The following is a 20,135-nucleotide window of genomic DNA, read 5'->3' on the forward strand; positions in this document are numbered from 1 at the left end:
CTTATAGGGTTAAAACTGCTACTATATAGTACTCAAAGTTTTGATATTTCCTTTTCACAGTAAAGCTGAGCTTTGTTATTCAATGAGATATATATATATACCAAATTGAAATGGGGAAAGTCACAGATTAAACGTTTTTTTTGCCCGATTATCTGGGAAGCGCTAATGTAACCCGGCTGACATCAAAGGTGCTGAAACATTATGCTAATTTCTGCACAAAAACCAGAATCAAGTGTGGAAGGAAATAATTACCTGGCCGTCCTGCTTTACATACAGATGAACGCGGCCATCATCGCCTCCGCAAGCTAAAACAGGGACTGCGAATGGAAAGAGCGAGACAGTAAGTAGGTAACAAGCAGGCAGTGCGGTCGCAGGCAGTGCGGACCCTTCTGCAGGCTCCACTAATGAACCTGTAATTACGTCGCTCTCATCACATTCTACAATTACTCTGAAGATTTACCCTCTGACAGCGGAGACCTACAATCACGTCACGCCAAGCTTCAGAAGCGCTTGTTCCCCAGCGCAAAATTTTTTTTTCCTTCTCCCCCTTAAAAAAAAAATCATAACTCCTTTATTTATCCATCGACGTCGCTGTATGAGGGCTTGTTGTTTTTTGCGGGACGAGTTGTATTTTTCAATGGTGCTATTTACTGTACCATATAATGTACTGAAAAAAACTTTTAAAAGTCTAAGTGGAGTAAAATGAAAAAAAAAACCCGACATTCCGCCATCTTTGAGAGCGTCTTGTTTCTACGGCGCACAAACTGCAACAAAAGCGACATAACTTCATTCTATGGGTCAGTACGATTACTACCATACCAAACTTGTATAGTTTTTTTTTTTTTACTATACTATTCTTTTTTTCCCAAAGACATTTAATTTGTTTCAATTATTTCCTGCGGTCATCTTGTGCGCGATAACTTTTATTTTTCCGTCAATGTAGTTCACCGATGGCTCATTTTTTGCGGGATGTCCTGTAGTTTCCGTTAGTACTAATTCTGAATACATACGACTTTTTGATCACTTTTTATTGCGTTTTTTCTGGGTGACTAAAAAAGTGCATTTCTGGCGTCTTTTTTTTTTTTTCTGGACGACGTTCACCGTGCGGGGTAAATAATGTGCTACTTTGATAGACCGGACTTTTACGGATGTGGCGATACCAAATATGTATTTTTATTGTATTATTTAGACTTTTTAATTATAGATATGGCAAAAGGGGGGCGATTTAAACTTTTATTCCTTTTTTTTTTTTTTAACACAATTAAAAAAACTTTATTGCTCTTTTTTTCACTCTACTTTTAAGCCCCCCTGGGGGACTACAATATGCGATGCTTTGAACGCTCCTGCAGTATGACGTAATACTATAGCATTATGTCATACTGCATTTTGACAGGCAGTCTATCAAGCCATGGCTTGATAGGCAGTCTCCCAAGGCAGCCCTGAGGCCTTTTAGAAGGCCCCCAGCAGCCATGACAACTTGCACAACTCCCCCGATCTCACCATGGGGGGGGGCCATACGGGACCCCCGAAGAGCGTTCGGGGGCTTTAAATGCAGCGGCATTTAAAGGGTTAAGAGCCGTGATCGGCCATTCCCTGCGGGGGTCAGCTATAGTAAACAGCTGATGCCCACGCTGTATGCAGAGAGGTCGCCCCGCGACCTCTCTGCCTACATACCCTGCCGCTCCAGGACGTAAATGTACGTCCTGGAGCGGGAAGGGGTTAAAGTTCCCAGTAAGAAGCAGAAGCAAGATGGGGTTTACTTAGTTTTATGCAGTTTTTCTGTGGTTTAGGTTTGTCCCATAAATTCATAAATTTTCCCCCCAACTTTTTTGCATCTCTATCCAAGTGTCCTGTTTTCTTGCCCCTCAGCTTGTATGCTTGAAGCCCACTCGACCCATCCATGGACATGTTATTCAGACAGGAGAGCCCGTCATACTGTAGCGGAGAGGATCTCCATCATCTGGCGCTCCACATGCCTCACAGCCTGTCATGGCCGGCTATGGAAAATGCAATTACAGAATAGAAAGCAACATTTTTAAAATCAAAAATTCTGTGTTTTTTTGTTGTTTTTTTTTTATTGGAAGGAGAAACATTCATTGACCTGATCCGCCATAAGAAATTAATTGATGAACAGATGTATAAAATACTGAAGAAAATGGCAAAAGAAATCCAATTCCAGTATTTTAACTGACAAATTAAAGGGCCTCCGTCATCCCCTTTAACCCCCAAAAACTACATTATGGGGCTTAAAAGTGAGTGAACGGGCGTTCGGGCAGTTGCCTGTTATACTCACCGGGTCCCCCGTTCCATCACTACGACCCAAGAAGTCATCTCTCTGGGACCACGCGAGCACGGCCGTGTGAAGAGTGCCCCCATGTGTGCCCACACGGATTTCTCAGGGGCACGGTGCTGGAAAGGGGGATACCACGAGTATAATAAGCAGCTCCCCGGACCCCTATTCCCTCTCTTTTTAGCCTCTAAGGAGTTTATGGGGCTCAAAGGTGACGACAGGAGTCCCTATAAACCCTGAAATATCACTTTAGAGTCATTAACTTGGTTAGCGATGACATAAAACACCCCGACTCACCTCCACTGCCAGGTAACACCGACAAACAGACATCGAGAACAAACCCATTGCCGAACGACAGACTCTGAAGACATTCAGCTGAAAAACAGCATCAGGAGAAATCCAATAAGCGAGGGCACATTGTGGCGGAGACGACTCCCCGAGGCGAGCGAGGACTTATTAAGGAGATAACTTTTAATGACTTGGCCTCCGGTGTTGTACCCATTGTGCAGACTTCACGTTTCTGACTCTCATTTTCCACCCCGCAGATAACTGAATATTACTCGCCTTCAATCACGGAGGGTTTATTGATATTTTACAGAGCCCACCGAGACGGACGAGGTCTCATCCCAGGAAATAGAGCGGCTCAGCGTTTATTCTTCACTTTATTACTGCTGCTCAACGCTCTAGGAGATGAGCCTTGTACGGATCTCACGCCTGTGAGAACCAGGGAGACATTAAATGGGGATATAATAGTATAGGAATGGTTGGCCTAATTCAGTGAGCGGGGACGGAGAAGGCGGATACCTGTTGGGGGGTCTTCACATAACTCCACCACTGTTCCCCTGCCACACAGTGGTCAGCATGCAACTCTCTGGAGGGTCACCGCATGCTGGAACCAAGTGGCCTGAACCAGCCGGACCACATAATATTCCAAAAACCAGTCCGGTGGCCGGAGCATATCATCCGTCAGTAGGGGGCTCCACTCCAGCCTAGGTATTACTGCCCATTCCATTACCGGTCAGCATCCTACTATACTTGGCTAACTGAGAATTATGTAAATTGGTTTGGATTGTTATGATTGGTCCCGGTCCGAATCCGCTAATGAACCCATATAAGTGAGGGAAACACATCCATATTGGGGTGGTAGTAGAAGGGATATAACGCAGTGCATTGGGGCTTAGGTTTCAGTACAGAGGTAGGTGCTCTGTAGCTATTGGACGGATTTAAAGTGAACCTGCATGTACTTTATGCCGACTTCACAGCATAAAGTAGTGACAGACCTGCTGATTTCGGTGGCCCAGCGCTTATGGGGTAATGTACAGTGCTTTTAAGAACTTACAGCATGTTTTTGCAGCTCCCAGTCCTTTTATTCATGGGGGGCTGCCAGGCCTGCAAACATGTCCTAATTGACAGTCTTCTGGCTATTAAACTGTGTATTGAGAAAACGGTCAATTATAGAGAGTGGGCGGAGCTAGCAGCGACTTATGAATAAACAGGACTCATCTCTTGCTGCGGACACAACCTGTGAGTTCTTAAAAACTACTGCAGCGCACCCCATAAGTGACTCTGAAAGAAGCAGGTCTGCCCCTACTTATGCTGCTTTCAGTAGGGGGCAGCATAGAGTACATGATGGGTTCCCTTTAATGAGTACCTGCACTTCCAGGTGTCTTAAAGGGGTTGTCTCGTGAAATCAAGTGGGGTTCAGCACTTCTGTATGGCCATATTAATGCACTTTGTAATACACATCGTGCATTAAATATGAGCCATACAGAAGTTATTCACTTACCTTCCCTGCGCTGGCGTCCTCGTCTCCATGGCTCCGTCTAATTTCAGCGTCTAATCGCCCGATTAGACGCGCTTGCACAGAAGGGTCTTCTCCCTTCTGGTCGGTCCGAGCGGCGTTCTGGCTCCGCCCCCTTCACGCGTCATCGCGTAGCTCCGCCCCGTCACGTGTGCCGATTCCAGCCTCCTGATTGACAGGGCGGAGCTACGCGATGACGCGTAGAAGGGGGCGGGGCCAGAACGCCGCTCGTGCCCGGACCGACCAGAAGGGAGAAGACCCTCCTGCGCAAGCGCGTCTAATCGGGCGATTAGACGCTGAAATTAGACGGCACCATGGCGATGGGGACGCTAGCAACGGAGCAGGTAAGTGAATAACTTCTGTATGGCTCATAATTAATGCACAATGTACATTACAAAGTGCATTAATATGGCCACACAGAAGTGTATAACCCCACTTGCTTTCGCGGGACAACCCCTTTAAGAATAAGCTGCCGTGTTTCTACATGAGGAATAAAACTATTTATGGCCATTGCACGACTTGTATCCTGCATTTATCCCCAGTTTTCACCACATCTGTAATTTTCAGTTAGCAGTCCAACTGCGAGTCTCTCCATTGACTTCTATGGGCAGCACAACTCATCCCCCTTCTCTGCTTTTCGTTCTCCGCCTTCTATCTCTGTCACATACCAGGCAGTGAAGAGCGACTCACAGGGAAGGGAGCCCCCTAGTGACAGCACTTCAGAGGCATTTTCAGCATAAACGTCACTTTGGGTAAATACGGTGATTTGCAGCTTTGCTAGTTATCGCATTGACAATCATAACACAAATAGTCTCCAAGTGCAGCGACTATTTAAAGGAAAGCACGAGGATCCCTTAACCCATTTCTGGCTCTTACCGTATCTCTATATGGGGTATTATTGTACTAAGCACTAATTACACTTTCATCTTGATTATCTTTGTGATTATTAACGTTTGTCTTAATGGATTGAAGACTCAGCGCTAGAACTGATACCCGAGCTCTGATCAGTATCCATCCAGTAGTCAGCGACTTCCCGGTTTTCCCCTTTTACCCCCAACGTCAGCAGTAAGTGATATAAGTTTGTTAGAGTTTTGTCCACTCTCACACCGGCATCCGTAAACATGGCGCGTTTTACAGTGTTTTCAAAAGCGCACTCCATCATTGCGATGGGTGATGAGGCGTGTTAAAATGCACTGAAATGCGTTAACATAGAGCAGCGTTCAAAAATTGCAGTATTAGAGACGCCGCGTTGGAATGGTCGTCTGAGAAGCCTTATTGAAATCAATGGAGGCCTTTTACAGCGTTTAGTACGGCGTTTTGAAACGCCACGCTACACGCTGTAAACAACGGCCCGTGTGACAGCGGCCTTACTTGTCGTAAACAACACATGGAAAACCCCGCAAGGCGATTCGCGGAACGAGATTCTTACTTGTCGACTTCTGTCTTCTCCATATTCTGACGGTGCAATCCGACGCGGCGGAGGCAACAAGAAGAGCGTGCGCAGACTGCGAGGTCCCGCGGACGGCGTGGACCGCACACACCGCCTCCGTGTGCCCATCCAATACTTCACTATGCACGAGCTGGAAAGGAGAACCAGAGAGTATAGAATGAATGACGGGAGAGGAAGAGACCGGACAAGTGGCGGACCCCACTAATGAAAGGACTGGGTGAAGGAAGAGCGCGGCTCACAGGAGCAAACATGAAGCGTGATGTCTGCCGTACAGAGGAGTATGGTCATTGTCACATCATATAGAGGAACCTACAATTACGAGCGCCGGCCACTACACGGGTCGGAACAGCGGCATCCGCTGCGCCCCCGGGGTATACCAGCTGTGACACCGGGTACGGCCTGGAAGCCCCTTTAACCCCTTGAGTGGCACGCCCGGAAATTTTCCGGGACGAGCTCCACTGCTCATAGCAACATAACCCGGAAGATTTCCGGGCTATGTATCACTATGGGAGCTGCAGAGCACAATGCCACAAGCTGTGACAGTGTGCTCTGCCTGCACAGACCCACACAGAGCAGTGCAAGGGCTTTGAAAAACCAGCAGAAGATATTGTCGATATGCCGGAAATCTCCTGCTTTGTTTACAGGTTGCCATAGAGACCATCGGCTTGTCAGAAGCAAGCCGATGGTCTCTGTGGCAGGGAGAGCTTGGTGCTTGGCTGTCAGAGGACAGCTAGGTACCAGCTCTTACAGCAGAGATCAGAGAAAACCTCCGATCTCTGCTGTGTTAACCCTTTACATGCTGCAGTCTATGTGACTGCAGCATGTAAAGGGCTGTCACTGCAGCATGTAAAGGGCTGTCACTGCAGCATGTAAAGGGCTGTCACTGCAGCATGTAAAGGGCTGTCACCATCGGACCCCCGGAATGTGATCAGGGGGTCCTGATGGGTCCCTGTGGAAGTCCCCTAAAGGGACAAAAAAAAAAAAAGTAAATTAAAAAAAAAAAAAAAAGGTAAAAAAATTATAAAAAAAATAAAAACACTTGTCTCCCTTTACTTTGTAAAAAATCAAAAATACAATCACACATGTGGTATCCATGTGCGTCGTAATGACCCAGAGAGGGAAGTTAATACATTATTTAACCCCTTAATGACATGGCCCCTCTTTTTCTTTTTTCCCCATTTTTTTTCCTCCCCCCCGTTTAAAAAAATCACAACTTGTCCCGCAAAAAACAAGCCCTTATATGGCCGTGTCAATGGAAAAATGAAAAAGGTATGGCTCTTGAGACGCAACTGCAAAACTAGTTGAAATTCAATGATTAGACCATTTTAAAAAACCTGCCCTGGTGGGCACGACAGGGTGGTAGGAAACCCGCCACTCAAGGGGTTAATAGATCCTTACATCCAACTGCAAAGCAATGCAGAATGTGTTGGCACTATAAAAAGACTGCTACTATTACAGGAAACTACTAGTTCAGTTCACTGCAACTGGGATTTTTTTTCCCCAAAAATTTATCTCCAAGTGAATTCAAAACAGCCCCCACATAACAGTCTGCAAGACTTCAGAGACCCCGTCTAACCTGCACTGATGTCAGTATGATCATCACTGGGAAGAGGGTCCATCCAAGGTCTATGGGACTGAGAGAGTGCATGGCCGCCTCAGTCAGCCTCATGTACTGAATGGTCCCCCATCCCAATGATCATGGGGCCCCCGCGATGATACATTTATCACACCCTGTGTCATTTGTTGGAAGACCCCTGTCATAGAATGTCCCCATTGATAAGACATTGTGCGACCATCAGGACATGGCAATGACAGAGATAAAGGGCGCTGTATACTGGCGCTGCTTATCTCCTCCTGAAGAGGACCGTGGAGATGCAGCTTCTGCCGTCCCTCTCGTCAGCATGTAGTGTACACAGCATTCTGCGCAGCGGCTGCTCAGAGCTTTTATGGAAAACACGACGAATCTTATCAATTATTAAGGGCGACACGAAGCGCCCCTCCTCCAAGAATAAAGTACCGTATAAATTGTTAAACACGTTGGGAGGTCTGTGCCGCGCGCCCACGTGCTGCAGCCTGTGCCCCGCGTCCGTGCGCTGCAGCTTGTGCCGCTAGTGTACTTTATATTATTACACTCCACATACCTGATAGTCCTTTATCCTCCAGACAATCACCTTCTTATCCGACCCCCCAGACACCAGCTCCGTCTCCGCACCTAGGACCGGATCAGAGGTAACATCAGTCGCCAGCCTCTCGTTAACCTAATGAAAGGGGTCATCCAGACTGTAAGCTGTTCAGTATGGTGGAGCAAACATAAAAGTCGGCACTCTGTTCCAGCGGGGTTGATCCCTACCGCTCCCCACTTGCAACGAGGTGGTAAAGAGCAGCACGGAGGGCTAAAGATTCCTTCTTTCGTGTTTGCCACCATGATGAGCGGCTCTTATACAATACATTTAGGTCTTTGGGATGCGGAGCTTTAAGTGTTCATCATACGGGTGTGAGCGAATTCCGGTTGCGCAACTACACAGCGTATTTATGCGACTGGAAACCGCTTACGCCTGCGTATTTTAACGGCTCCGGCGGGTTTTTGTGCCCGCACCCGTAACTGCACACGTAACACCTAAGATACTTTGAAGATTCTGCTTGACCGGAGCGCCAATTCATGGGGGCCAACGCCGCACCAGCGTCTCCCCATCTGCATCATCTAGGTTGGCCGCCCTCTACTTACTAACAGTAACAGAGCCATCCCTCTAGGCGATCCGGACAGGGAGAAGCTGGCATGGCATCGCCCACATGACGCCGCCGCGCTCTGTTCAAACAGGATCTTACAAGAAGGTTTATTCTGAAATGCGACAGCGTCCCCCAATAAGACAGACATGGAAGATCGCTGCCTGTCCCGGTTCATGCTGCCCCAACCTGCTGACGGGTTCCCTGTAAATGGACAGTGATCACTACACTCTATTCCGTAACACACAGATAGGGCACGTCTGAGAGCGCTCGTACGTTCCGGCTCGTACTCCCCGAGACATCCACATGTCCTAATATGGAGGCAGAGACATCAGACCGCGCAAATATGTCCAAGATCAACTGATGAACGAGCAAACGCTCTTTCGCGTCAGCATAAAAATGTTCGTCGGATGCGCGTGCCCCCGTGCAAACAGGGAGAAGTGCCGCCAATCAGATTAATGATTGTTTGACCCAATAATACGTAAAATAGTGCGCCAATGAGCGCTGATGACAGGCCGTGTGCCAATCAGCGCTCACTCTAAATGCAGAGTATGGACACTGATGGGTTAGTCAGAGGAGCAGGAGCCGTATGGGATAACGTCATGCCTCACACCGGTACTTACTGCAGTCAGGCTCCCGGATCCACTGCACACAGTTGACGCGCCCCGTGTGCCCATTTAGTGTAGACAGCACCGTCCTTTTCTGAAAGTAGAGAACAGAAACATTTATTCCAGCTGACATCTTCAGAATTTACAGGAGTTCATCTGATTACTAGAGATGAGCGAATATACTCGTTTCGAGTAATTACTCGATCGAGCACCGCGATTTTCGAGTACTTCCGTACTCGGGTGAAAAGATTCGGGGGGAGGCGTGGTGGCGCGGGGGGTAGCAGCGGGGAACAGGGGGGAGCCCTCTATCTCTCCCTCTCCCCCCCACTCCCCGCTGCAACCCCCCACTCACCCACGGCGCCCCCCGAATCTTTTCGCCCGAGTACAGAAGTACTCGAAAATCGCGGTACTCGGGCGATAAAGGGGCATGGCCGAGTAGGCTTGCTCATTTCTACTGATTACTAGTCCTCGTAAAAACAATTAATAGGAAATTATAGTACCAGGGATTCTGGTGGTACAATGCACCACACAGCTCTGCTACATGCGCGCCGCGCAACACACACAGCTCTGCTACATGCACGTGGCACACACACAGCTCTGCTAAATACATTGTTTATCCCCTACAACAGGGATTAGAAGCAGCACAGCACTGGAGATGAAGGACGTGTGATGACATCACCGTCATTCTCCACCCCTGATCACGTGACGGTAACACTCACCCCAAGTAAAGGACTTACATGTTCCACCCCTAATAATACAGTGACGTCAACAAAGGTCTCACATCCTTGTGCAGATTACGGGCGGACTACAAGCCCCCTGTGGCCTCTGTTACTATGGAATACTAACGAACACTGTCTGAAGTCCGTGGAGAACGTGTTCTTCTCTGAGGAGACCGAGGAGGAACTTGCGGGCCAGAATCCCAGAAGAGATGTTAGTCACAAAGCCAACACCGCCATCACCAGAAGACCCCCAGACCCGCAGTGAGGATGGTGGTGGCAGCATTACGTGGGGGGCTGTTCTGCTGATGGAACTGGGGCTTCAGTCAAGGGGGAGGGAATTATGGACCGTTCCAAATATCAGTCCATGTTGGCTCAAAACAACCCAGAGCAGACATATAAAAATCAAAATGTCTTTGCCAGAAGGTCAAAGTTTTGGATTGGCCCACCAGAGCCCAGAACTCAACCCCATTGATAATCTGTAGGTACCCTCAAGAGGGCGCTTTCACAGCAGAATCAAGCCTTTCAATTGAAGTGAATTTTGCTGGGGATCCACATCAAAATCTGCACCACTGGCGGTTTTAAGATGTAGAATTTGGTTTTCCCCTGCAGAAAACCCAAACAAAACACCACAATGTTCTGCTGTTAGTGTCATTATTCCAGTGGATTAGTACAGATAACGGGGCGCATGGAGGGGGAAGAAATCTGAAGAGGAGTCATCTTGGTCGGATTTTTTAACATATAAAAAACATGACATTTTACAGGGGTGCAGACTTTATACCCAATGTACTTAGAGACTGTCAAAAAACACTCCGCCCCCAGAAGAAGTTGTCATTTTACTGCCAAACCCATCCTGCAGTTCCATCTCAGCAGATATACAAATGCTTAGAGTTGTGGTGATTAGATGGACGGTCTTGTCACCTGAGACCCTAAAAGTGGTTCCCTCCTTGGCCTATAAAAGGCTCTCGGGGGCTCCTTGTGTGTAGTGACCTCTTCTCCCACTTGTAGAGCTTGTTGGCCACTAGACGCCTCTACGACACAGAGAAGACATGTCATCCCGTTACCAGAGTCTGAGAGGGGCGCATTATTGGGATGTCAGAAGCTGGATGGTCGTATCGATGAATCGGCCGTTCTGGCCAGACTGTTAGGAGGTGTTGGAACTAGTGGATGTGTGAGGGCACACAAGGTGACCGGGCTCAGGACGCCCCCTACAGACCACCAGTATAGAGGAGCGTCTGACCAGACTGTTAGGAGGTGTTGGACCAGTGGATGTGTGAGGGCACACAAGGTGACCGGGCTCAGGACCCCCCTACAGACCACCAGTAGAGAGGAGCGTCTGAGCAGACTGTTAGGAGGTGTTGGAACCAGTGGATGGGGGCACACGAGGTGACCGGGCTCAGGACGCCCCCTACAGACCACCAGTATAGAGGAGCGTCTGACCAGACTGTTAGGAGGTGTTGGGACCAGTGGATGGGGGCACACAAGGTGACCGGGCTCAGGATGTCCCCTACAGACCACCAGTAGAGAGGAGCATCTGACCAGACTGTTAGGAAGTGTTGGGACCAGTGGATGGGGGCACACAAGGTGCCCGGGCTCAGGACGCCCCCTACAGGCCACCAGTAGAGAGGAGCATCTGACCAGACTGTTAGGAGGTGTTGGGACCAGTGGATGGGGGCACACAAGGTGACCGGGCTCAGGACGCCCCCTACAGACCACCAGTAGAGAGGAGCGTCTGACCAGACTGTTAGGAGGTGTTGGTACCAGTGGATGGGGGCACACAAGGTGACCGGGCTCAGGACGCCCCCTACAGACCACCAGTAGAGAGGAGCGTCTGACCAGACTGTTAGGAGGTGTTGGGACCAGTGGATGGGGGCACACAAGGTGACCGGGCTCAGGACACTTCCTACAGACCACCAGTAGAGAGGAGCATCTGACCAGACTGTTAGGAGGTGTTGGGACCAGTGGATGTGTGAGGGCACACAAGGTGACCGGGCTCAGGACGCCCCCTACAGACCACCAGTAGAGAGGAGCGTCTGACCAGACTGTTAGGAGGTGTTGGGACCAGTGGATGTGTGAGGGCACATAAGGTGACCGGGCTCAGGACGCCCCCTACAGACCACCAGTAGACAGGAGCATCTGACCAGACTGCTAGGCCCAATGTCCACGGGCAGATCTGATTTGCGGAATCCGTGTGAAAGATTTACAAATCAGCCGCTCCGTAGGGATACACGGGCACCCGCACATAATTATTTAGCATGCGGATTTGATCTGCGGACCTTTGGGTCCAGAAAACAAATCGCAGCATGCTCCATTTCAGCGCAGTTCCCAGACGGACTGCTTTCATTGAAGTCAACGGAAGCCGTCCAATCCGCGGCCTGTCTGCAACTGAATTGTGGACGGGCCACACAGTCCGCGGGAAAGCAGGAGTTTAAAAAAAAACAAAAAAAACACTCCACTGGGCGGCCGGGCAGCGCTTCCACACACATCCACAGAGGAGAAAATAGAAGAGCAGGACTGGTAAGTTGGGTCCTCGGCCGCGGGCAGGGTGGGACTCCGCTGTGGGCTCCCGCATGCATAATCTGACCTGCCTATGGACATGAGGCCTGGGGCTTCTGCACACTTGTGGGGTTTTTTTTGTGCATTTTTTTTTTCTTGCAAAATGTCAATGGGACTTTCCAATGTTAAAAACGCATCACCAAAAATTGCGAAGCGCAACCTTGCGAATTTTATGAGATGCATTTTTAACATTAGAAAGTCACATGGACATTTGTATTAAAAAAAAAAAAAAACACGCACTTGAAAAATGCTGGTTTGCAAGGGGCCCTTAGGAGGAGATGTTGTCCCGTTTTGCTCCTGGGACCTGTAGTTCTCCAAGTTTCGAGCAGCACACTGAAAGCAGCAGCGGTTGATTTGGCAGATGGTGTGGGGTTTTCCAGCCAATCACTATCTGTCTTGTACACATAAATACCAGCCGCTGCCACTAGATGGTGCTGTCATTGTCTATTCCTCTTCAGTACTCTGGCGGCCTGCATGCTGTGAGGCTAGTTTGTGGCAGTCTCCCTGAAGATGGTCTGGATATCTGATTCTCCTGGTCTGTGGCATCGGCTCCCTTACCCTCCTGGCAGGTGGGTGATGTTTCCAACCTAAAGAAGGACCACCCCATGTCCGCCTGTATCCTATATTGTATCCAAGCTAGAGGCGGTACAACAGGGTACTAGAGCCTCCATGTCCCCTGTATCACATCTTGTATCCAAGCTAGAGGCGGTACAACAGAGTACTAGAGCCTCCATGTCCCCTGTATCACATCTTGTATCCAAGCTAGAGGCGGTACAACAGGGTACTAGAGCCTCGATGCCCCCCGTATCACATCTTGTATCCAAGCTAGAGGCGGTACAACAAAGTACTAGAGCCTCCATGCCCGCCAGTATCACATCTTGTATCCAAGCTAGAGGCGGTACAACAGGGTACTAGAGCCTCCATGCCCGCCTGTATCACATCTTGTATCCAAGCTAGAGGCGGTACAACAGGGTACTAGAGCCTCCATGCCCCCAGTATCACATCTTGTATCCAAGCTAGATCCACTCCTATCAGTAACGTCAGGGTGTATAATATATATTTATTACACACTCCTACGTTGGCTGTTACTGATGATGCGTGTGTCACGTGAGGTAATTATCCCCCTCTACGCTCTCTTAGCCTCCCTGTCCATGGGCGAGGTGGAATGTCGCAGTGAGTCTGACAGCATGCCGCAATTGGAGTCCGGTGAGCAGAGAATCGCTATGATTCTCCACCCATGGACAGGGGGCTGTGCTTTACATAGCAACGCTATAGAAGGTGTGCACTGCGTTCACAGCGGCCGGATTATCACTGCGGGGAACAATGCACTGCCGCCTGTGTGAGGAGCCCTCAGACCTCATCTGGAATATTGGGTCCAGTTCTGGGCACCCCACTTTAAAAAAGACAGACAAACTGGAGCAAGCTCAGAGAAGAGTTACCAAGATGGTGAGCGGTCTGCAAATCATGTCCTATGAGGAACGGTTAAAGGATCTGGGAATGTTTAGCTTACAGAAGAGAAGGCTGAGAGGAGACTTAAAGGAGATGTCTCGAGGAAGCAGTGATTTTTTTTTTTGCCCAGTCCCCCTAATTAAACATACATTACTAATTACCCCTGTAAATGACTTTTCTAGCTGGTTTGTACTTACCGTTCCAGCGTTTCAGCAACTTATAAAAGTTTCCCCAAGATGGCCGCCGGCTCTTTCCCCGTCGCTCGCTGCAGCCCGACGTGCGCGCTCCCGAGACGCTACCAGCTGTGTCTCCATGGCAACCGGACGCCGCGCAGCCGCCGACTAGACGCCGCGCAGCCGCCGACCAGACGCCCCGCAGCCGCCGACCAGTCACCCACCGCCAGGCAGCAGGTAACCGGCGCTAGCCCCCGGCTCCCCAGCGCTACGCTCCCGGCTCCCCAGTGCTAGACCCTCAGCCCAGGTAAAGGCCCCGGAGCCCAGCGCTAGGTTCCGGAGCCCAGGTGAAGGCCCCGGAGCCCAGCGCTGGGCTCCGGGGCCTTCACCTGTCAGTGAACATCACCCCCGACCCATCACTTACCCCCCTGGCCCAGCGCTAGTTCCCCCGGCCTAGCGACAGCCCCCCCATCGCAGCGACAGCCCCCCCATCGCAGCGACAGCCCCCCCCCCCCCCCGGCCTAGCGGCAGCCCCCCCCCCCCCCCCCGGCCTAGCGGCAGCCCCCCCCCCCCCCGGCCTAGCGGCAGCCCCCCCCATCGCAGCGACAGCCCCCCCGGCCTAGCGACAGCCCCCCCCATCGCAGCGACAGCCCCCCCCCGGCCTAGCGACAGCCCCCCCCATCGCAGCGACAGCCCCCCCCCGGCCTAGCGACAGCCCCCCCATCGCAGCGACAGCCCCCCCCCGGCCTAGCGACAGCCCCCCCATCGCAGCGACAGCCCCCCCCGGCCTAGCGACAGCCCCCCCGGCCTAGCGACAGCCCCCCCATCGCAGCGACAGCCCCAGCCGGCCTAGCGACAGCCCCAGCCGGCCTAGCGACAGCCCCAGCCGGCCTAGCGACAGCCCCAGCCGGCCTAGCGACAGCCCCCCCGGCCTAGCGACAGCCCCCCCGGCCTAGCGACAGCCCCCCCGGCCTAGCGACAGCCCCCCCGGCCTAGCGACAGCCCCCCCGGCCTAGCGACAGCCCCCCCGGCCTAGCGACAGCCCCCCCATCGCAGCGACAGCCCCCCCGGCCTAGCGACAGCCCCCCCATCGCAGCGACAGCCCCCCCGGCCTAGCGACAGACCCCCCCCATCGCAGCGACAGCCCCCCCGGCCTAGCGACAGACCCCCCCATCGCAGCGACAGACCCCCCGGCCTAGCGACAGACCCCCCATCGCAGCGACAGACCCCACGGCCTAGCGACAGACCCCCCATCGCAGCGACAGACCCCCCGGCCTAGCGACAGACCCCCCATCGCAGCGACAGACCCCCCGGCCTAGCGACAGACCCCCCATCGCAGCGACAGACCCCCCCGGCGCATCACAGCGACGACAGCCCCCCCCGGCGCAGCGGCAGCCCCCCCCCCCCCTGGCCCATCACTTACCTGGACGGCAGGACGGCAGGACAGCTGGACGGCTTCTCCGGACGGCAGCTCCAGTTTCTGCACCTTCCTCTAACAGAGGATGGTACAGAATGGCCGCTCCAGCGCGCTCCCGAGCAGTGACAGCTCGTCTGCGCATGCGCAGAAGAGCTGTAGCGGGGAGCACACTGAAGCGGCTCGTGCTGAATGGAGAAGACCGGACTGCGCAAGCGCGTCTAAAAAAGCAAGCTGCCGGCGAATTTAGACGGAACCATGGAGACGAGGACGCTAGCAACGGAGCAGGTAAGTGGAATAACTTCTGTATGGCTCATATTTAATGCACAATGTACATTACAAAGTGCATTAATATGGCCATACAGAAGTGTATAGACCCACTTGGTTTCGCGAGACCACCCCTTTAATAGCTGTCTACAAATATCTGAAGGGCTGTCACAGTGCAGAGGGATCAGCCCTATTCTCATCTGTACAAGGAAAGACTAGAAGCAATGGGATGAAACTGAAAGGGAGAAGACACAAATTAGTTATTAGACAGTGAGGGGGATCAATGAGTGGAACAGGTTGCCACAGGAGGTGGGGAGTTCTCCTACAATGGAAGTCTTCAAACAAAGGCTGGACAATTATCTGGCATGATTTAGTAAATCCTGCACTGAGCAGGGGGTTGGACCCGATGACCCTGGAGGTCTCTATACACCCTTCTGCCCACGTGACAGCATGTGACTGTCAGCAGCGCCCCATCATACAAGCAGGGCGCGGTGAGGTACTGCAGTGTGACAAGCTGAAGTCGGCTAGCTATTACCTGCGGGCTGTACAACACAATGGAGTGACTTGTCCCACACGCCAGCACGTCCCCGCGGCTCCAGCTCACACAGTGCGGGCAGCGGTTGGCAGAGAACGCCTCATGTGAGAGATGTACTGTGGGGGCCGCCATGTTGGATCCTGGAAGCTGCAGCCACTGCCAGTACAGCGACAACACCCGCTGGTGGCTACAGGACCTGTGGTGACGTCATGCACGCGTGATCAGTCACGTGTGTGGGCGGGGTTATTACAGGACGCAAATGTGTGTTAGCAGTGAGCTGGAGTCTCCTCGTAGACACCACTGCGCATGCTCACCTCCAGGCGGCGCTCTCAGCTGCGGTACTGCTGCGGTTTTGGAGAAGACTATAACCTGCTGTTTCCCCGCAGTGACTGTAATGTTGGTGAACAGAAGGCTATTACCTGCTTTGGTTTACGCCGTAGCTTCTTACCACAATTAGCGCTGCGTCCCCCCTATTTGCACTCCCATTGATTCCACCGGGGTCTCGCAGACCTGCGCTCAAATGTGGCGTTTCTAACGCATTAATTTTCTAGCGCCGTCGTATATTTCTGCGCCTTTATGTCTTTTAACGCACCTCCTCACAGCGATGGGCGCATGATAAACCGCCATCAGACACCGCAGCACGCGTTCAAAACTGCGGCACGGAATCGTGGTGAGAATGCTGCGTTTATCTGGACGCAGTGGGAGGGGCCTCAGGCCGGGCGCGCACACGTATGTGCACAGCGTATTACATGCGTAGAACACAGTAAATGGCGTCCATGATGCTGATTGGTCCCTCGCACTTCCGTATATTTATTGCATACGTTTCGCGTGTAAAACAACACAGCGGGTTCCATCTTACCGCGTATCAGCCGCATTGTTCTCTGCGGCCGCATACACAGCGCAGTGCGCACGCCATTACATCACATGTGCAGCGTTAGGTTGCTAGGAGACGGGGGAAGGAAATTGGGAGAAAAAAGAAGAAACCAGGAAGCCGATGCGGGCCGGCGCAGTAAAATACGCCGTACGTGCGCAGGCATACGCAAGTAAAATCGCAACAATACGCCGCTCCGTAGTCAGTAAACCGCAGTAATGTCCGCCCGGCGTATCCCCGTGCAGTGATGTGGGCCGGCCTAAGGCCGCTCTCAGCCCATTTTACCGTGATTAGCGCGGTGTTTGAATCCGCAGTACAACGCCTCCATTGATTTCAATTGGGCTTCATAGATTAGCGCTCGTTAAAAACGCAGTGATTTTTGAACGCGGTCTGCTCTATTTACGTGCATTTTAGCGCTTATTAACGCTCCTCTCAATGATTGGGTAGAATAAAGTTATCGGGTCACTTTTGCTGCAGTGTGTACGACACGGAAACAAGACGCACTCCAAAATGGCAGAATTTCGGGTTTTTTTCGCTTTCACTCCACTTTTTATAAGTTTTTCAGTACATTATATGGTGCATTGGATAGCGCCATTAAAAAATACAACTCGTCCCGCAAAAAACAACCCTTGATGTATAAATAAAAGTTAGGATTTTTTTAAAAAGGGGGGGGGGGGGGGCGCATCCGTATGGGGTTAGGCTGCCTGTCCATGGGCGTTTAGTTCATTGCATTACCCGCGGGTAACGCAGTAAGCTTTCCATAGCGTTGCTATAGAAAGCGCAGCCCCGCTGTCCATGAGCGGAGAATCATAGCTCGCGGGACTCAAATGGCGGCATGCAGCGATTCTCCGCGGTGAGCCTATCTGTCAGATAAGCCCACCGCAGAGCGCTGACAGCGGCCGCACATCCTGCCCCGCTGTGGAAGATCGCTAACGATATTCCACAACGGCTGTGAACAGGGGACATTAAAGGGGTTGTCCCGCGGCAGCAAGTGGGGGTATACACTTCTCTATGGCCATATTAATGCACTTTGTAATGTACATCGTGCATTATTATGAGCCATACAGAAGTTATTCACTTACCTGTTCCGTTGCTGGCGTCCCCGTCTCCATGGTTCCGTCTAATTTCTGTGTCTTCTGGCTTCTTTAGATGCGCTTGCGCTGTGCGGTCTTCTGCTCGCGCCAGAGAGCTGGTCTTCTCCGCGTCATCGTAGCTCCACCTCCGTCACGTGGTGCCGATCAGCCAATTGGGTGGCTGTAATCAGCAGTGGAATGCAAGACATCCACAGTGCATCATTGGGAAAGGACCAGTGGCCATCTTTAAAAGAAGAAAAGCAGAAACTGCCCGAACGGGGATGCAGGTAAGCAATTTTTTTTTTTTTTTTTTTTTTAAATAACAAAGGGATTGTTTTTAACGGGGCACAATGTGGGTGTAGGTAGAAAAAATTTTTTTTGATTTCGCTGCGGGACAACCCCTTTAAGTCCTCCTTCACACTAGCTTATTTGTATGCATCTGCATGTTACAGATGAAATGGCAACAATGTTTCATCTGGATTTGACATATTGGTATATCAGTAATACACAAAAAAAAGCGCATAAGGTGAGGTGCAGTAGAAAAGAAAGTGGAATCGCAGTGGTATTTCTAAATCTATATATGAAGTACAAGGCCCTTCACAGATATAGATTAAAGCAAAGAAAACTCTATTTCACAAATAATTAAGAGGTGGGCTAACATAAAACACTGACGGACACAGACTAACAGAACATGAATAAGACGACAACCCCTATACAGGGTCGCTGAGAGTTGCTAGTCCTTTGATGCTGATTGGGGAACAAGGGTCCAGCCTGGTGGTAATCCACACTTCGATATTCTCGGAGGTTATTGTAATGAAAGATGGAGCTCCGGGATAGAAATACTCAACAATGTGTTTAACGTGCTGAGTGGTTGTTCTATACTGTGGTTGCTGTATAGGGTACTAGGTATTCACTCAGCAGTATATTTAGGTGTTGCGTATTTATTCAATATTGTAGTTATATGATAGGCTAGATACACATCCAGTAGGTGCTCAGTGAGTGCTCTAGGTACTCATCCAGTAGGTGCTCAGTGAGTGCTCTAGGTGCTCATCCAGTAGGTGCTCAGTGAGTGCTCTAGGTACTCATCCAGTAGGTGCTCAGTGAGTGCTCTAGGTGCTCATCCAGTAGGTGCTCAGTGAGTGCTCTAGGTGCTCATCCAGTAGGTGCTCAGTGAGTGCTCTAGGTACTCATCCAGTAGATGCTCAATGAGTGCTCTAGGTACTCATCCAGTAGATGCTCAGTGAGTGCTCTAGGTACTCATCCAGTAGATGCTCAGTGAGTGCTCTAGGTGCTCATCCAGTAGGTGCTCAGTGAGTGCTCTAGGTACTCATCCAGTAGGTGCTCAGTGAGTGCTGTAGGTACTCATCCAGTAGATGCTCAGTGAGTGCTCTAGGTACTCATCCAGTAGATGCTCAGTGAGTGCTCTAGGTACTCATCCAGTAGATGCTCAGTGAGTGCTCTAGGTACTCATCCAGTAGGTGCTCAGTGAGTGCTCTAGGTACTCATCCAGTAGGTGCTCAGTGAGTGCTCTAGGTACTCATCCAGTAGGTGCTCAGTGAGTGCTCTAGGTACTCATCCAGTAGGTGCTCAGTGAGTGCTCTAGGTACTCATCCAGTAGGTGCTCAGTGAGTGCTCTAGGTACTCATCCAGTAGATGCTCAGTGAGTGCTCTAGGTACTCATCCAGTAGATGCTCAGTGAGTGCTGTAGATGCTCAGTGAGTGCTGTAGGTACTCATCCAGTAGGTGCTCAGTGAGTGCTCTAGGTACTCATCCAGTAGGTGCTCAGTGAGTGCTCTAGGTACTCATCCAGTAGGTGCTCAGTGAGTGCTCTAGGTACTCATCCAGTAGGTGCTCAGTGAGTGCTGTAGGTACTCATCCAGTAGATGCTCAGTGAGTGCTGTAGATGCTCAGTGAGTGCTGTAGGTACTCATCCAGTAGGTGCTCAGTGAGTGCTCTAGGTACTCATCCAGTAGGTGCTCAGTGAGTGCTCTAGGTACTCATCCAGTAGGTGCTCAGTGAGTGCTCTAGGTACTCATCCAGTAGGTGCTCAGTGAGTGCTCTAGGTACTCATCCAGTAGGTGCTCAGTGAGTGCTCTAGATACACATACAGTAGATGCTCAGTGAGTGCTCTAGATACACATACAGTAGGTGCTCAGTGAGTGCTCTAGATACACATACAGTAGGTGCTCAGTGAGTGCTCTAGGTACT

General features: G+C 50.9%; 1 protein-coding gene across 1 annotated transcript in view; it reads right to left on the reverse strand.

Annotated features, from left to right (window-relative positions):
- The window catches only part of ELP2 (elongator acetyltransferase complex subunit 2), an 81,145-nt gene extending 64,976 nt beyond the window's left edge, over positions 1-16,169 (reverse strand). Inside the window, exons 1-6 of the mRNA XM_066579217.1 lie at positions 15,984-16,169; positions 8,889-8,967; positions 7,683-7,753; positions 5,521-5,671; positions 2,588-2,665; positions 253-317 (exon numbers count right to left, since the gene is read on the reverse strand). Coding sequence (XP_066435314.1) covers positions 253-317; positions 2,588-2,665; positions 5,521-5,671; positions 7,683-7,753; positions 8,889-8,967; positions 15,984-16,115 — 576 coding nt within the window. The 5' untranslated portion in view covers positions 16,116-16,169. The remainder of the gene's footprint in view (positions 1-252; positions 318-2,587; positions 2,666-5,520; positions 5,672-7,682; positions 7,754-8,888; positions 8,968-15,983) is intronic.
- Positions 16,170-20,135: the final 3,966 nt, after the last annotated feature.

Source organism: Eleutherodactylus coqui, chromosome 9 (genome assembly GCF_035609145.1).
Source record: "Eleutherodactylus coqui strain aEleCoq1 chromosome 9, aEleCoq1.hap1, whole genome shotgun sequence".
In the NCBI taxonomy this organism is placed as follows: domain Eukaryota; kingdom Metazoa; phylum Chordata; class Amphibia; order Anura; family Eleutherodactylidae; genus Eleutherodactylus; species Eleutherodactylus coqui.